Source organism: Saccostrea cucullata, unplaced genomic scaffold, assembly GCF_032062105.1.
Source record: "Saccostrea cucullata isolate Sc308-1 unplaced genomic scaffold, CSIRO_AGI_Scuc_v1 ctg438, whole genome shotgun sequence".
NCBI classification, from domain to species: domain Eukaryota; kingdom Metazoa; phylum Mollusca; class Bivalvia; order Ostreida; family Ostreidae; genus Saccostrea; species Saccostrea cuccullata.
Window position 1 is genome coordinate 77,462 of NW_026935125.1, and position 17,353 is coordinate 94,814.

Below are 17,353 nucleotides of genomic sequence, written 5' to 3' on the forward strand. Positions count from 1 at the left end.
TTTAAAACAATCTTCTCTGGGGCATGCCATATGGTGGGATACATTTTTGCTTAAATCTGATGTCAACTTCCTGTTTGTTTGTACGTCTGTCCGTTTCATACATAACACATTTTCGTCACAGTTTTTTCAGCAGCTACTCATCGTAGATGCTTGAAATTTTTATACAATCTTCTCTGAGGCATGCTTTATGGTGGGATACATTTTTGTAAAAATCTGATATCAACTTCCTGTTTGTCTGTGCATCTGTCCGTTTCATACATGACAAATCTTGGTAGCAGTTTTCTCATTAGCAATTCATAGCAGATGCTTGAAATTCTTTTACCCACTTTGTTGAGGCATGCCATATGGTGGGATTAATTTTGATATGAATCTGATGTCAACTTCATATGCCTGTAATTGAACTTGTTTAAACAGTATAACATGATACATGTAGTGCTTATTTACATTAGAGCGGGGGTATTACTAGTGAGCATTGGCTCACAGATTTCTTCTTTGCTACAGCTGTGGAGAGTGGTCACAGCTACAATGGATTTGAACTGAACACCACTGCCACCCAGTTTGTGGTGAACCTGACCCTTACTGACCGGGGACTTGAACAGTTTGAGGAAGTTCTACTAACAGTTTTCCAGTACATACACTTACTGAAGAACAAAGGACCACAGAAGCAGTACTTTGATGAGTACTTAGAATAATCTAACTGTGTTTTGGTACAAGCCCTCACCGGTCCGTAGGACAATAACATTTTAACGATAGAACGCTCTATCTATTTGATGAGATGAAAATAGCAAAGGAAAAGATTTAAAGAAAATGTAGGCGTTTTAGTCATGTAATGAACATAAAGAGTTAAAAATTTCATGAAAAGCAGCAGGGCTAATTCACTCAAGTAAGTGCTGTGGCCTGTGGTCATCTACTTAAATGAATAAAACATTAATTTCAGTAATCATCAGTTTATTAAAAACAACCAAAATTGTATTCTTCAAAGTTTTATCACAGATTACATGTATCGATCACAAATAATAAATGCTCTTAGTCTTGTAAAATATCAAAATAGCACAAATTAAATAAATACAAATTTCACTTAAATATATCTTTAATAAACAGTCTTCAAGGACTAAAGATACTGTAGACAGCCGCAAGTTAATAGGAAGTCCACAATGCCAGTGACAAATCCAAAACAAAATGCAGTATTAATGTACATGTATCTGTGCCTTGGCGGTTTGTGTTGGTAATGAATTTGCCCCTCCCATCACTTCACATCCCCTTCACCTGGTGCTGATCACAGACAAATGCAGTGCCTCTGGTATGTGAGGGTATCAAGTGTGACACCCATCACAGATTGCAAAGAGTATAATCAGTTCACATCAAAATTATGCTACTATTATATATTAATAATAGAAATAAATCATTTACATATGTACAATTTAAAGTCTCCATTTTTTTTCTGTCCAAGTAGTATATATATACGCAAGAAAATGTTAAAATAGTCTTAAAAATGATCACTTCTTCAAGCATTTGCTTTTCTATTCCATTGTTTTTGTGCTGTGGATATCCATATCTTGGGTTGGATTATTTAGTATTCCACGAATATCCTGCAAAATAATATTTTTTAAATCTATACTTAAGATTTCCCAAATGCTACTTAAGATGTACCAAAAAATATCTTCATTTAAATCAATTACATGTATATCTGTAAAATATTGTATTGTGCAATGGGTAATTACACTTCTCCTTTTTCTACGACACATTTGATATTTCAGCAAGAATGTAATTAATATAGATATATAGATATTTGTAAGTACTGACCAGGGATTTAAATGTCTGACAGGCAGCCATTACATCTTGTATGAGGGGATGTTCCACGAGGACTTTATAGGGAAGAGGTTCTAAATTATCACTGCCCAGCTCCTGGTACACACTAGACAGCTTTTCCTGTAAAAAAAAAAACAACTCCTAATTACAATAGAATTATAATACATGTACTAATGTATCTTTAATGTGCTGAACACAATTCCTCAAGAAAAAAAGCAAGAAAGAAAAAGGAAAACAAGCTAATTCAGAGAATTTGTGTCCCCCGCTTAGGGAAAAAGTCGGATCCCCCTGACTGAATTAGTAGAATTATATTAAATGTATACTAATGCAAATAAAATACATGTATGTCAATATGCGTATAAAGATTTGATTGCTTATTCTCTATTATGTGTACAGAAGATTCTTTTTATATGGAATATTTATCACACTGTAATAATGATTTTATAACATCATAAATTTTTCTTTTCACATGCTGAATACTATCATTTAAAAAAAAATAAAATAAAAAAAAAAAAAAGAATCGTCTGAGATTCGAACCCGGGACCTTTCACTTATGAATCGGGAGACATACCACTAGACCACGGAGGCGCTTTAAATGTCATTGCGTATATGCAGAAGTGAAGTCACATACATGTATATACTCATGCTCGATATTGTCAAAATTTTACACAATCCATGGTGTTTGATTTATTTAGCCTTATTAAACAGTTCTAATAGATGTATTAGAACATAAAGTCCGCCGAGAACCTGTTTTTTACACAATTACTCTACGCATGCCCCTGTGCTAAAAATAGCAACATGTAATACTATAAATACTAATAAAACAAACGGGGCAGGGCATTTGGAGAGGGGTGAGAAATGTCCTTGAGAGTTTTGGTATAAAATTACATTGCATAAGCTCAAAATCTTCTTGAAATATCGCCCGGTAATGATAGTGTTACACACAGACAGAATGTATAAATTTACGACCTCGAACTTTGACCTTTTGACCTCAAAATCCATAGGGGTCTTCCCTAGGCCACAGGGAGTTGTTATGTAAAATTTCATTGCAATACCTCAAATGGTTCTAGAGATATCGTGTGGAAATGAAAGTGTTATAACAGACAGAATTTGCTTATTTATGACCTTGACCTTTTGACCTCAAAATCAATAGGGGTCTTCTTTAGTCCATAGGGAGTTGCTATGCTAAATTTCATTGCAAAAGCTCAATGGGTTCTCAAGATATCGTGTGGAAACGAAAGCATTACAGACAGACAGAAAGACGGACGGACGGACGGACGGACGGACAAACCCAAATTAATATCCCCCACTTTTCAAGCGGGGACAATAAAAGACAGATCAAATCAGAAAAGATGATACATGTAGCAATAACATCCATCCATTCAGCACTCTGAAGAATTCTAATATAATCAGATCCACTAAATGATCAAAATATGCATTCATGTTCTGGCTTCAGGGCCATAAAACTTAGACAAGCTAACTTTTGATCTCGGTCTCACTTTTACAAAGGGAATATATAGTGGAACTGAGATGGAAAGTGAGATAATCTAAATTTTATGAGCCTGGAACCTGAAATTCAGATATTTTCTAAAGAAGCTGTATTGATTACAATTCTGATTTTTGACCAGTTTATATGAATAACTTGTACAGGATCTACATGTATAATGTCAGACAGAACAGAACTGAACTCTCCTGTAATTTCAGTTACTGACCTTAGACGTGGCGTCCTCTGGATCAGCTGACACACTGAAGCGGTGACTGTCACCACTGGCATTCTCTCCGTGATGTAATACTTGATAGAGAGCATCCAGTGGTACCCTGGCATTGATGGCATCCTCAGGAATGTCGGTCGGTACGGGGGGTGAGGGGGAGTGGTCCTCCACAATATCAGGGTTACTGAAGAACAAAGTAAAGGGGAATTGTTCAAATACATACAAGTATACAAGCTAGCACACAAATATTGAAATTATACTAAAACTATCTAATTCAATTGATCATTGCTTTCTAGAATATTGTATTTTATTACATGTATAATAAATATTTAACTGTTTACATGTAGTATCAAATAACTGTTTACCCATATAAACGTACCTGTCAGATCTACTGGGTGCCCTCACTTCATTCCGAGGTAATCGTGGCATGTGAGTTCCTGAGGCCACACTTAAGGCTCGTAGGAATCCTTCACTGGAGTTTGATGAAGCACTGAAGTACATCAGCTACAAATATGGAGATGGGTATATGAAAATATTGTTTCAAAATCTTTGTAGAAGATGGGAAGTGTTTTACAAAAAATGCATTAATTGAATTTTGGATTTTAAATCATTCATTATATTTTTAGACTTGAGTATAAGATAATTATAATAATATTGCAAGTGAAAAAATTTATCAAAATCAAGATTTTGATTAATGAGTTATCCTTACCATGCTGACATAATTCATTACAGGAGGAGTTTTACTGTGGTCTGCGAAGAAGTCGAACAGAGCTGCCTTCAGTTTGGCTGAACGGTCAAACTCCCCACCCTTAGAGGACTTGCATCCAAACCAAATGTCCATCTACACGTAAAAAATAAATGTGTTGTTACAAGCTCATCAGCAAAATATATATGACAAGAGTAAAGATATAATGTTTGCTTTTAGAGTAAAGTAATCTTTTCTTAAACTTTTCTACAATTTGGTAAAGACAAGAATTTTTATATCAAAATCACATAAAAAAATTGCATTATATAACTTTAAGGTTCAGCTCACCCTATCATATTGTTCCCTGGTGACAAAGCCTGTGGATTTTTGGTCCATTTCTCTGAATTTCTGCAGCGTCTCCAGTAGTTCTGTCTGTGTGGGTGACGGTAGAGGCTGGGCCACCGCGATCAGGAACCGCCGCCAGTCCACATACTCCACATTAGCTGACAGTCCATTAGCTATCTCCTGCACCTGATAAAATGGAGAAAATTAATTTAAGTACCATTTTATCTTTTCATTTTTTATTTATCTCAACTTTTTCATCATTTTAATTTTGCAAGCTCGCAAGCTCATGCATTTGTACACGAAATCATCTTAAGCATGTGCATGACCTTTTCATCTTTACTTAAAAGCATTAAATTTAATTTTTTTGGGAATATTCCATGCTAGCAATAATTAAAACACAATGATGGAGACGAAAAGTAAATTCAGTAGATCACATGACTACCTGTTGAGGAGAGATGTTCATCCATATGTCAGGAAGTTGCTCCATTCCAAAGGACACAGACACCATGTTCTCAAAAGTCTCCACAAAAGATTGCTTGGACATGACTCCTGTAGGAGCTGTGGCCGTGAACTGTCAAAAGAAAAAAATACAGTAGTTTTACACCTTTGGTGCATTACTAGAGCTCAAAATCATGGATTATAAGCATCTCCTTAGTTAAGTGTTTAGTAAAGTTTTTATGCCCAAATATGTCTCCTAAACTATAACTATTATCAAATATTGACTAAAATTTTGTGTTTGCCGATTTAACATGGAACAATGTTATTTTTATACACACGACCCTGTAACTGACCTGTTGGTAGAGATTCAGTAACTGACTAACTGAAAACTGTTCAGGCGTGACCACCTCCTCTACAACTGGTGGTGGGGCGGGGCTTGGAGAGCGCAATACTTTTAACTCCTTCAAAGAAAAAAGAATTCAGGGTATATAATTATGTTCAGAATAAATTGCATCATCAACTGCAAGACAATTCTAATTGTTTTTTAAAATTTAGGAATTACACTCACGGTATTGACAAGGAAGTCTTCTTGTTGTAGCACAAGTTCCTGTTTCAGTTTCTGTCGCTTTTCAATGGCAAAGCGGATGGTTTCTGACATGTGATCAATGCTGGAGAAAAAATAAATAAATGATGATAGTTTTGATGTTTTATTCTAGGAAAAAAAAAACTTAATTTAACTGAACTGGTTGTAGATGGTAAAAAATTTAAAACCGTGAATACCAATTTCACCATATACAGTCAAACTTGATGGAACAGGGACAAAAACTTTAGGATATCAAAAGATTCAAGATTAGTGAGGGTAAAACACTTATAGAGAAATTGATTGGACCTTCCGAATCACTTTGACATGTCCATGGTATTCATGATATTGGTGTCTGAGATATTGAGGTTAAACTGTATTGCTTACCTTTCCATTTCCTTTAGGAACCTAGCTCCCAGCCAATCATTCATTTCTTTATATGTGTTGTCAGCCTTGGCCTTCAGATCTTGTAACACTCCGATACCATGAACCTTAATCAATTCCAGTCTTTTCTTAGCGGCAGTCTCTGTGAAGGTGTGAAAGAATTTTAAAATCAGGAATATTTTTTTTACCAAAAAAGATAACATCAGAGACCATGCACAAAATCTTCAATATCTTAAAGGCACATTCAACATCATTCTTCTAAACATTTCATGTCAATAAATGAAGTTTTTAGCCACTAGTATCCACTTTAATTACAAAATAATGCATGCTTTGTTAAAGAACATTGCGACACATACCTTCACCCTGAATGGCAAAGTAGTACTCCTCTCTCATCCTTTCTTTCTGTTTCTTCTTCAATCTTTCTTCTTCACTCATCTCTTCAGATGAAGCTAAGGATGAAATGGACATATTTAACAGAGTAAAAATACAGTTGTAGACAAAACAAATCATTCCAGACTACATTCTTCTGAATTTCTGCTGCTACAGTACTACACATCCAGCAGGTAGAAAGAAAGCCAAAGTACAGTGTACTATAATAAATTAAAACATTTCACAATTTTATGTAAATTTTGAAGGAAAAAATGACAATCCGGACTAAAAAAACTTTTGCAACATTATAGGCAAGTAGATTTGTGGTCAAATTAATGACTCCAGGTCATCAAGGTGCAGACAATTCAATACTAACGTGGAGTGGGGGTAGATGCAGAGTCGTCCTTCTTCTTTTTGGGGGAGGGGCTCCTACTCTTGCCCTTCTTGCCCCCCTTTTTGTTTCCTGCAGCTGCCTTCTGAGCAGCTGCTGCCTTCTCTCTTTCCATTTCTTCTTCTCTCTTTCTCTCTGCTTCTTCCTCAGCTTCTTTAGCAGCAAATTCACTTTGTAGCTAAAAATAGGTTAAATTCAGATTTCAAATATAAAGCCTGGCATTTAACAAGCAAATGCATGTAAAAAATTTACTGATACATAGTTTTTTTGTTACTCTCTAAATTCTGGTTTAAAGGAATGTTAAATATTTATCCAATTTCAGTAAACAAAAAAAATTAATTCAAAAAAATAAATCTAATGAAATTTAAAACTTACAATAGTGGCCAGAGCATTGACTCCTGATTGGTAGCCGTCAAACAGAAGTTTCTCGTCCGGATCCATGGGAGGGGCGGGGCTCTCTGTTCCCCCATCATCCTTCTTTCCTGGCTTCTTATCCTTCTTGTCCTTACCAGCTCCTGCTGCCTTGGAATCCGGATCAGGGGATACAGGTCTCCGAGGCACCAAGGGGATTCTGGAAAAAATTGTTTTCTTAATTAAAATCTTTTTCCCAAGGGAAAAAGAGAGAAAATCTTTTTCTTCCTGGGGGATGTAAGGGAAATATTTCCTTTTGTCCATGAGAAATTTAGCATATAATTTTCTTTTTGCTGGTTGAATGTTATTTTTCTCTGGTTAGATAATGCACAAAAGCATTGTACAAATTTAGAAAAGTGTAATTTTTATCTTGCAGAAAAAGATTCTTGTTTGGTTATATAATACCAAAAAGAGTCCTATCTTTTTTTTATCTTTTAGCCCTTACTTCTTTTTGCCTGTTTCGTCTGTGGGAACCTGCTCTGTCGACTCTTTCTTTTCCTTGCTCTTGTCTCTCTTCTTGGCTGAGGGGGTTCTAGACTTCCTCTCCTTGGGGGACTTGGGGGATTTAGAGCGGCCAGATTTGGAGCGGCTAGACTTGGGGCGGTCAGATTTGGCGCTGTCCCTTCTCTCCTCTGCTGGGGGTGGGTTGGAGGCCGTCTCACTCTCTGATTTATCAGGGGATTCAGCTCTCTCCACAGGAAGCTTTAAAAACAAAAAAAAAGTTCTTATATGTCATCAGAATTCTATGTCATATTACCATTTTGAATAAATTATTTATTATTCCTCTCTACAATTGTGTATTAAGCTCACTATTTTCAGAAGACCCTTTTTAAGACCTTTTAAACATTTTTTTAACAGACATTCCAATTACCTAAGTAAAACTTCTAATCTTAGTAAAACTGTCACTCGATTTCCCTTTTATCTGAAAAATATTTTTAAAATAGCAATGAAATCCAAATTACCTCGATGAGAGGAAGCCTAGCAAAGTTGGCATTGAGTTCCTCTGGATAATGTCCATCCATGCCTTTATAGTAGTCCTTCAACATTCTGACAGTGTCCTGGTATCGGTCCACCTCTGCCTGCATCTGTGTCAGGTAGAAGTTACTGAGCAGGCCTAGGTGATCGTCCAGCCAGCCATCGTCTATGATGGCTTGTCTTTCCTTCTCTGCCTGGGCCTTCCTTTCGTCACAGATGTCCCACAGTTTGACCCTGAGGTCATCTACCCGCTGGTGGAGTTCTGCTTTCGTTTCTTCGTCTTCACGCATGTCATCAGGGACATCATTATATTCCTATTGAAGACCAAGAAAATCATGAAATGTTTTTATTTCAGATAAATGTACCAATATGCATTTTTGTGAAAATTTTGAAAATCTGGATCATGTGTGATACATGTATACTCCATTTGAACTTAATTATTCAAGTGAGATGCATATTTTTGGTGCAATCTTTGCATTTTAAACATGATAAAGCTGACAAATTGGACTGACCTTCTGCCATTGGTTGACATACACCTGTTTGTTGTCTGGTCTCCGTAAATACGACAGGTAGTCCTTCCTACAATACAGTCAGTCAAGCAAGGTTAAATTCAGCAAAAAAAATTTTTGAGAAAGTAACAGACAAGAACTAATTCTAGAGTGATCCATACATGAAATTAATTGCATATTTCTACTCTTAAAATCATACATGTATAGTGTATAATTCCAATAATTCCATGACCAGAAAAAAATCAAAATCAACTTTCAAGACTTACTTGATCTGATAGAAATATCTGTAAATGTTTTCTCTTTCCTCTCTCAGCTTACGGAACACATATTTACTATTCCCAACGTATGTTTTCTCCACGTTCTCCCAATATTTTGCCAAAACTTCAGCCAATTCCTGTTGAAACCAAATGCATGTTAAACTTCTATATACACAGCATGAAGAGTGTATAGTGAGTAGTGTATACATGTATCTTCCCTCCCAAATCAGACTTAAAAGTAATGTTTGTAACACTTTGTAAAGCAAAACCCCTTTAAAAATGTACATTCAATGGAGGTACCTACCTTTTCAAGAGGTAAGTCCACAAACTCCCACTCCTCAGATCCTGGTTCTGGTGGAGGAGGTCCTGTGGGTTCCTGAGGTTCTGGCTCTGGTTCAGGTTCAGGAGTCTTACCCTTCTTACCAGAGCCTTTCTTGGACTTTGGTGATGAACCTATCACACAAAACACATTGCTAAAGCATATTTTCTGTGTCTACTCATACAGTTTACCACAAGCACACAAAAATGTGAATTTTATGGGTGTTGACTTATACATAAAATTTTTGCCAGATATTCATTTTTCAATCGAATGGTGTAATGACCTTGTAGAAATACCCTTACCCCTGCTGCCTTTCTTGCTGCCTGCCTCAGACTTTTTACTGCTGGCAGAACGTTTTGGGGAGGAGCTCTTGTCCCTCCCCTTCTTATCCTTGTCTTTGGGTGACTTAGGGGATTTACTCCTAGAAGAGGATGGTCGAGATTTCTTCCCTGAGCCTGCAATAAAAAAATTACAGATTAGTCCAGAAGTAACAGAAAAATATATACCCATATTTCAATTTTTGCTTCTGAAATTTGTATTTGATCAATTCAAATACTTTTGTTTACTTCACCACAAATTATTTATCATGAATTATTTTATGTACCGGTATTTTGCTTTTAAAATGATACCTTTTCTGGATGAAGACCTAGAAGTTTTCTCCTCCACTGGTGGCTCCTCTTTTGGTGGTTCTGGAGGTGGTGCTGGTGGCTGTTTAAAAAGCAATTTTCCAGGTAAATTAAATATACTCTTTCATATCTACCCTCTTACAAGGGTGATGGAGGATAAACATGCAAGTAAATTTTATCTTTACATTTGATGTCTTCTTTTCACTCTTTTCAAGATTTTTTAGTTTAGGACAAAAATAATCATCTTCTGCACAAGAACAAAAGAAAATTGTCATCTTCCTTTAAAATTTCTTTGTTATTATGCCCTATCTAGGGGAGTTAACTCCTACCTCTTCTTTCTTTTCCTCCACGGGCTCTAAAGGGGCAGGCTCTGGTTCCTGACCGATTCCTTGTAGCTGAAACAAAAGATCAGAACTGCTGCTGAATAAGGCACAAATTATTTTAAAGGATTTGGTCTAAAATGGTTGGTAATTGAATTTTCACATTCTAATCAAAATCTAACTCTCCTTCTAACATTTAGTTTACTTTACAGAACAGAAAGTGACAACTCTTGTCTGGCTCATTGTGTCAGAAATTTTTCAGTCTCAGTTTCTACCTTGGCTAGTGTATCCTCTAGAACCTTCTCCACTTCTAGATACACAGTACGCATTTCTGCAGAGGCATCCACATGAGCCAGCACCCCAAACTTATTGTACCACTTCTCAACCTTGGGCCACGAGTCCAAGTATTTGGTTATCCTGAAAAAAAAAAAACAAAATTATGAGAAAATGTTACACATCTTCATAATTAAAGTCAATGCATTGATGAAGTCTCTTTAAACAACAGTGTAAGACACACACCTCTGCTGGATTTGATCCTGGTCATGTGACTTATCCTGAACAGGAACCACTAGCTCCTGTTTGCCTACACCTGTCATGCTGCCCTCTGGTGGCGGATTGAATTCCTGGTGGTATTGTTCATTGGCTTGTACGCCATCTAAGGAGATAAAAAAATATCACTTATATCAGATTGTTCAAAGTGTGCATTCTGCTCAAATACTTGTAGCAAAGCAAAAGAGTGGCAATATATATATATATATATATATATATATATATATATATATATATATATATATATATATAAAAATAATGAAAGAAAAACTTTAACAAATTAGTGTATATTTGATTTAGCACAATCTTTAATGTTCTAAATTATGTATATATTTGCAAGACATTTATATATATATATAATCATTATATACATGTTTTTAAGCAAAATACATGGCCAAATGTAATATGTTAACAGTGTATACATGTACATAGTAAATGCTTCATCATTCATGGATGGATGCACCGAAGGCAATACTTACACAATCGACCTGCTGCTCTCTTCAGACACAACTCATCAGGGACATCAAAGCTGACCACCACATCCAGACCACTGGCAGGCTCCGCGGGGGGAGGGGGTGGGCGGGGGTCCTTGACCAGGTTAGACCTCTTCATTTTTCCAGTTTTATCGTCCTTTTTATCACCAGCTGCAAATCCAGTCAGTGCTTTCTCTAGAACCTTAGCCTGGTACAAGTTTGTAGGAAATCCATCTATGATCCATCCAGTCTCCTCAGGGATCCATCTTAAAATAGAGTCAAGGTCACTGACATTTTTCTTAGACAATGTTTGAAGCATAAAATCCAGTTTTATATTAAATTTATTCATTAAAAAGATCCTGATTCATTGAAAACATCCTGATATGTATATCATTTGAGTTTTTTTCAGACAAGTTTAAAAAGTCAGAAAACAATTCATTCCTAGCATTTTGAACTCAATGCGACTGTCAAAATAATAGATATCTCAATATTATTTACGGATAGAGAAGTTTTAACTGAATTACTAACCATCAGCAAATCATGACCCCTCTGACCCACTCTGGTTGTGGTTGAAAGAGAGGAACATATTTTGTAGCTCATTCAAATTTTGACTAATGTGTCAGAATAAAACATTGTTGGAAAATTCAATAGCCAACCCCAAAAGTTTTTTTCTAGATCCCCTCAATTTGGAGATAATGAGGTTTGACTATATGTGTTTTTTTTTTTTTTGGGGGGGGGGGGGGGGGGTAAATAAGATTTCTGATCATTACTGCCTTGAAGCCTCTAACCTTTACCTGATGGTTTCTATGAGGATGTCTACAATCACTTGGTCATCCACAGGCTGTCCTTTCTTTAAGTATTTCAGGGCCTTGGCTCCAAGCTTGGCTTTAGGGGTTGGCTGAAATATCAAGTATAAACCCAGTTACATAAAGAGAGTCTGTTAAAAAAGGCTTAATATTCATTGTGTATTTAACCAAACCATAAGTTATATGTTAGCTAGAGTATTAATCATATCAATATTAGTTAGAAATGGGCAATATCAGAAAAATTAACAAAATAAAGATATTTTTTTCATTTGGAATGAGATAAAGAAAGAAATATTCAAAGTAAATTTTACATGCATGTTAATCATATAGTAGTTTTTTTTTTAAAGAACTTTAACAAAGAGTGATTAAAATGCTATACAGTAGTGTATTTGAAATGGGGTTATTTGTAACTAAAATAAATGCAGGAAATGAAGGTTCTGTAACAACAGTGAAACCTGTCTAATCTGACATCCACTGGGAGACAAATTTTGTGTCAGAATAGACAGGGTGTCAGATTACATTGTAAACAACATAGAAAGTAATAAAATGGTAAAATAGGAATGAAAATAAAGGTTGGAATTCACAGTGAAACTGATAACATAGTTGTATAAAGACAATGTATTTTTCACTGTACATAAATCAGGTATATTGTTGGTAGTGATCATTAATCAAATATTTCAAACAATAAGATATACAATGTGCACAATTGGCCACTTTGGACCTCAAATGTGTGTGAATTTCATCTCTTTTATTATGATTTCATAAAACATGCATTATTAAAATGTGAGTATGATAGACTTGTAAATGTCTGGGCAGTTAAGGTAATACATGGTTTGTATAATTGTTGGTCATAATTAAAATTATATACCTCTGGTTCACCGGGCTGATACAAGAATAAAGAAGTCAAAACTTTATATTTATAACTTGATTTAGTTGTTTGTTTTACTTTAATATTTTCATTAGATTTATTTCACTGTAAAATATTACTCCATTCATAAGAAAATATTGGCCTGAAATTATTTCAGAATTCCCCATGAATATCTTTCAAGTCTCCAATTAATGTGGGGCCCAGTGTGTCACATTTTTATTTATATTCCCCTCAAAGCTGTGTTTAAAATTAATGCAAATTAAAAAAATGTATTCTTTAAGGAATAAGGAATCCTTTTTAAAGGAAAAATACACCCCAGCTTTTATTTACTTTATGGTCATAATGAGTGTAATTTTCATCTCAGATATACATACCACTTGTTTCTTGTCTTTGGGTCCTTTAGACTTTGTACGTTTGACGGGACTGGGAGGGGTGGGCTCAGGGGGTGGGGCCTCTGTGGCTGGGGGTGCCGTCTGATCAGATTCCGTCTTTGGTGCCTCCTCTGTCGGGTTATCAGACGGTGTGGGGGCCACCTCAGGTTGGGTCTCTACAAAAGTTTATATTATTTGATCAGAAAATGTGTGTGCTTTTTTATCTTTTCTATAATTCATAGCATATTTTTTTTAACATTGAATCAATATCTTGTTCATGAATGTTGATACCATGAAAATATAAAGAAAAATTCTTCCTAATTTAAGTTTCCATCTTTACATCTCATGGTCATCGAATCCTCTGATTTGTCAAATTATCAACTGTTTATAACTCATTTTGTTAAAATCAAAATCTATAAACATATGATTTATGATAGATTATAATATGGTTACAAATTCTTCAATTTTGTCTAAAATACAAAATCCTGCATCTGAAGCACTGTATAATCTCTAGCAGACTGAAGTTCATATACATTTAATAATATAAACCACATTCTTGGCCAACCAGAAGCAACATGCAAAAAGATTGAGAACATTTTTTGGAGAGGGGGGTTAAAATGAGTTTTTACTTTTTAAACCAGGGCAAATTATGGGTTAAAAAAATGAGTTCTTTTTACACTGGGGTATGTAGATTATGTTACAAGAATTTAGAAAAAACATTAAAAATCAACAAATATGTTAATGCAGATGTTCCATTTTAAATCAGAATTCATAAATGGCATTAGTTCTTCATACATTGTTGGGAAAACATTTAATCAAAATTACTCATGCAAAAAAAAAAAAAAGATATCTCCTGGGTTATATTTTTTTCTTCACCAATTCCTTATCTATCTGATAATGAGCAATTAATTCATTTAAAAAAATATCATGGAAAGAACCTGTTCAGTATTATTTGGCATACTAGTCAGGATACAATGTGTTAGCTAGGATTAATTAACTTGTATGATATTGGATATTAACTGAAAGATATTTATTTGCATAAATTCATATACCAAAAAATGTCCTAAAATTAAACCCTGACCAATAAAGTAACCGAAACACCATAACCAATTTCTATTTAATGTAAACAATATGATACATATACATTTAAAAAAATAATGATTAATTAACATCTACAAAAAGCATATGTAATTATATCTATAATATGTATAAAAATATTTATATAATACCTTAAAAAGTACTGAGAAATCACCATATAAGGAGATTGATTACAAAGGTGCAGTCAACTACTGCAAAACATGAAAATATACAGAAAGTAGCAGAGGGAAAAGAGAGAAAACGTCACACAGGCTGAAATAGACATCTACTGATACCTGGTAGAGTGACTGAACCCTCCCCCGTGGGGGCTCGTATATTTATTGTAATTCCTAGAGAAAATAAGCCTTCAAACGTTAGTCTTCATGTTCATCTTTATTCATTCAAAAAATGCTGTAGCATAAAATTAGATCAGAAATTTTAAATCTGAAATGTTACAACTGATATTTACAAAATTACAGTAAAAATGAGATTATTTTTCTATGATTTTCAATTTTTGTTCTTTTTGTATCATTTTGTAGGAAAAAAGGAAGGGGTGGGGCTGATTTTAAAATCATTTCAACTTTAGGTATTTTTTTAGTCACGTGTGCTAATGTTTAACATTATTAGGATAGTTTTTTATCATTCAGTACTGTTATAGACATAATAACTCTTAATGCAATATTTCTGAAAATTCTATTTAAAAAAAAAAAAGCTGTTTATGTTGAATATACTTTTAGCAAAATCTTATAAAGTGAATATGTGAATAAATTCCTTAAACTGAGTGTGCACAAAGTAAATCAGTGTTAGGAAAAACTCCATAGGTATTTATCTGCAGGGATGTAATTATCAGTAAAAATTATGTGTGAAAGGACATGTTAAGGACTAAAAATAGATCTATAAGTTCATATTCTCAGGATCAAAGGCTTTCAAAAACTCCTCTTTTGCCTATGAATAGAGTACATGTATATATATATACGTATGTTTGTTAGTATTCAGATCAAAACGGGACACTTAATGGCAGTCAGTGTTAAGTGCTGTAGGACTGTTAAGACTAGGTTTACCTTGGGGCTGTGGGGTTTGGTCCGAAGTCTCTGGTGCTTTCTCCTCTACTTCTGGTTCCTGCAAATTTCAAAAATTTATCTGTATTATTTTTAGATTTTTTAAAAAGTTTGGGAATAAGGAACTTTTGAAATAGTGGTACATTTTTGATTCATTTAAGGTGGGTATAAATATTTTTTCAGCCTACAGGACAGTTGAATTAATGTATTTGTAATGACTAAATTTTAAGAGAATCAATGTGTAACATGCACACTTCATTTTATATTCCAAAGCAAAATAGTTTTCATATACAGTGTAATTTCAAGGGATGCACAATTACATACCAGATATACACATAAAAAAATGAAAATGAATTTATCGAACTTTACAATTCATTTTAAAATACTGTATACATGCAGGGATATTTTCACATTGCTTTATTTTTTCAATTTCAGACTTGCAAACAATTTTGCACCATTTTATAAATTCGCCCAGTCTCAATTTTGTTTCAGAAAATATACTGTACTCTTTAAATTCACCCCCATTTTAAAGGAATGAAACTAAAATGGGGCTAAAATTTTGCCTGTATACAGTAATCCTTTTAAAAAAGTCAGACAAATTTTAAAATATTTCCACTTTAACACAGCATTCTTGTGCTTGCCACTGTAATTCAAAGAAGTTGTATAGAATCAGGAGATAGCATGCAGGCCTAACAATATAAATACCGTATATGTGTATTTTGTATGAATTTACATGCATGTAGTTCAATTGATATGATCTAGCAACTACCCTTAAAATATGATGTACAGTATACATGTATTAAATTAAGTGCTTACATGAAATTTTTGATTGGTGCATGCACGGAAAAAAAACTTTTACTGCAGTGATATATGAAAGCTTTTTCTTATACATATACGAGATAGATTTTGGAAAATACCTTTTTTACTTTGTTAGATTTTTTCTTGTCCTTCAAAAATCAAATTTACATGAGAAAAATTCATTAAAAATTATTTAAGTGTTAAAAAGTAAAATCATCTATTTAATTAACTTCTCCTTACCTGTACTGCCATTGTTTCTCCATTCTCATGAGCTTGTACAGCCTCACTGACTAATGTATCTACATCGAGGACCTGAAGTCTGTGTTCTACAAATTAATGGTACATCAGAAATTAGTGAGTACATTTTAAAGATTTTCTTTGAAATTAAGGTACATGTACTATCTTAAATTCAAACTTAATTAGTCTTTTTTTCATTTATTTAACATAATCTTACCCTTAGCCAGTTGTTGCACAATAGAAGATTTTCCACTGAATACTTTCCCCAGAACACAGGCTCGAATGGGGAAGGGAGGAAACTCGGGAGGTGGTGGGGGTGGCTTTAACAGAAAAAAATTATATCGTGATTGGGATGTGACAAAAGTAAAGTTTGCTTCAGAAAAAAAAACCATGTACTATCCATTTGGACAATAGCAAGTTAATTGTCCTCCTCAACAGTACATGTAACTATTTTGTCTGCAGTAATAGCTGCTGGATAATTTGACAACATAAGCCATTTGTTTAGAAAGTGATGGATATGAAATTGTAATTACGTGGTACTGATATATCCACTTCATAAGGATTACAAATATTTAGCGTTGAGTACTTTACAGTGACATACTTACAGTTGGGGGAGACACCATATTGAAGAGTCGCTGTATGACGTGCCCTGTGATTGGGTTGTCCTTTGGAGGCTGGATTACCTCCCCTGCTTCTGGTGGCTGCCACTCTCCTGTCATAGTCTAAATTCAAAATATAAATGGTTTCAAATGGCAGCAGAGTAATTTTCATATTAATTTCAAAAAACAAATATAGATTAGATTTAGATTTTGTTTTCAAGCACATTTTTTGTTTAAAACAAGGGGGGGGGGCAATTTAGAATTTAAAAGATTTTATTAAGGAAGAAAGCTCAAGTGATGTTTGAAATTAAAAAAAAAATAAAGACCAAAAGAGGAAATTTGTCTAAGCCTTCAATTATGAATACATGTTTTAATTCAAGTTTCATA

General features: G+C 34.3%; 1 protein-coding gene across 5 annotated transcripts in view; it reads right to left on the reverse strand.

Moving 5' to 3' along the window:
* Positions 1–931: 931 nt before the first annotated feature.
* The window catches only part of LOC134241936 (sperm flagellar protein 2-like), a 28,873-nt gene continuing 12,451 nt past the window's right edge, over positions 932–17,353 (reverse strand). The window contains exons 11-43 of one of the 5 annotated variants that reach the window (XM_062723944.1): positions 16,973–17,089; positions 16,585–16,687; positions 16,371–16,456; positions 16,250–16,279; positions 15,336–15,393; positions 14,571–14,624; positions 13,201–13,373; positions 12,827–12,841; positions 11,947–12,050; positions 11,159–11,418; positions 10,650–10,785; positions 10,406–10,547; positions 10,140–10,205; positions 9,814–9,892; positions 9,487–9,639; positions 9,170–9,318; positions 8,875–9,002; positions 8,612–8,678; positions 8,087–8,413; positions 7,570–7,826; positions 7,089–7,284; positions 6,699–6,891; positions 6,310–6,402; positions 5,957–6,095; positions 5,558–5,657; positions 5,343–5,450; positions 4,994–5,122; positions 4,555–4,737; positions 4,231–4,362; positions 3,901–4,025; positions 3,522–3,705; positions 1,804–1,929; positions 932–1,589 (exon numbers count right to left, since the gene is read on the reverse strand). In XM_062723944.1, the coding sequence (XP_062579928.1) occupies positions 1,521–1,589; positions 1,804–1,929; positions 3,522–3,705; positions 3,901–4,025; positions 4,231–4,362; positions 4,555–4,737; positions 4,994–5,122; positions 5,343–5,450; positions 5,558–5,657; positions 5,957–6,095; positions 6,310–6,402; positions 6,699–6,891; positions 7,089–7,284; positions 7,570–7,826; positions 8,087–8,413; positions 8,612–8,678; positions 8,875–9,002; positions 9,170–9,318; positions 9,487–9,639; positions 9,814–9,892; positions 10,140–10,205; positions 10,406–10,547; positions 10,650–10,785; positions 11,159–11,418; positions 11,947–12,050; positions 12,827–12,841; positions 13,201–13,373; positions 14,571–14,624; positions 15,336–15,393; positions 16,250–16,279; positions 16,371–16,456; positions 16,585–16,687; positions 16,973–17,089 (4,281 nt within the window). In that variant the 3' untranslated portion in view covers positions 932–1,520. The remainder of the gene's footprint in view (positions 1,590–1,803; positions 1,930–3,521; positions 3,706–3,900; positions 4,026–4,230; positions 4,363–4,554; positions 4,738–4,993; positions 5,123–5,342; positions 5,451–5,557; positions 5,658–5,956; positions 6,096–6,309; positions 6,403–6,698; positions 6,892–7,088; positions 7,285–7,569; positions 7,827–8,086; positions 8,414–8,611; positions 8,679–8,874; positions 9,003–9,169; positions 9,319–9,486; positions 9,640–9,813; positions 9,893–10,139; positions 10,206–10,405; positions 10,548–10,649; positions 10,786–11,158; positions 11,419–11,946; positions 12,051–12,826; positions 12,842–13,200; positions 13,374–14,570; positions 14,625–15,335; positions 15,394–16,249; positions 16,280–16,370; positions 16,457–16,584; positions 16,688–16,972; positions 17,090–17,353) is intronic. The other 4 variants (XM_062723946.1, XM_062723947.1, XM_062723945.1 and 1 more) reach the window with 4 other exon arrangements.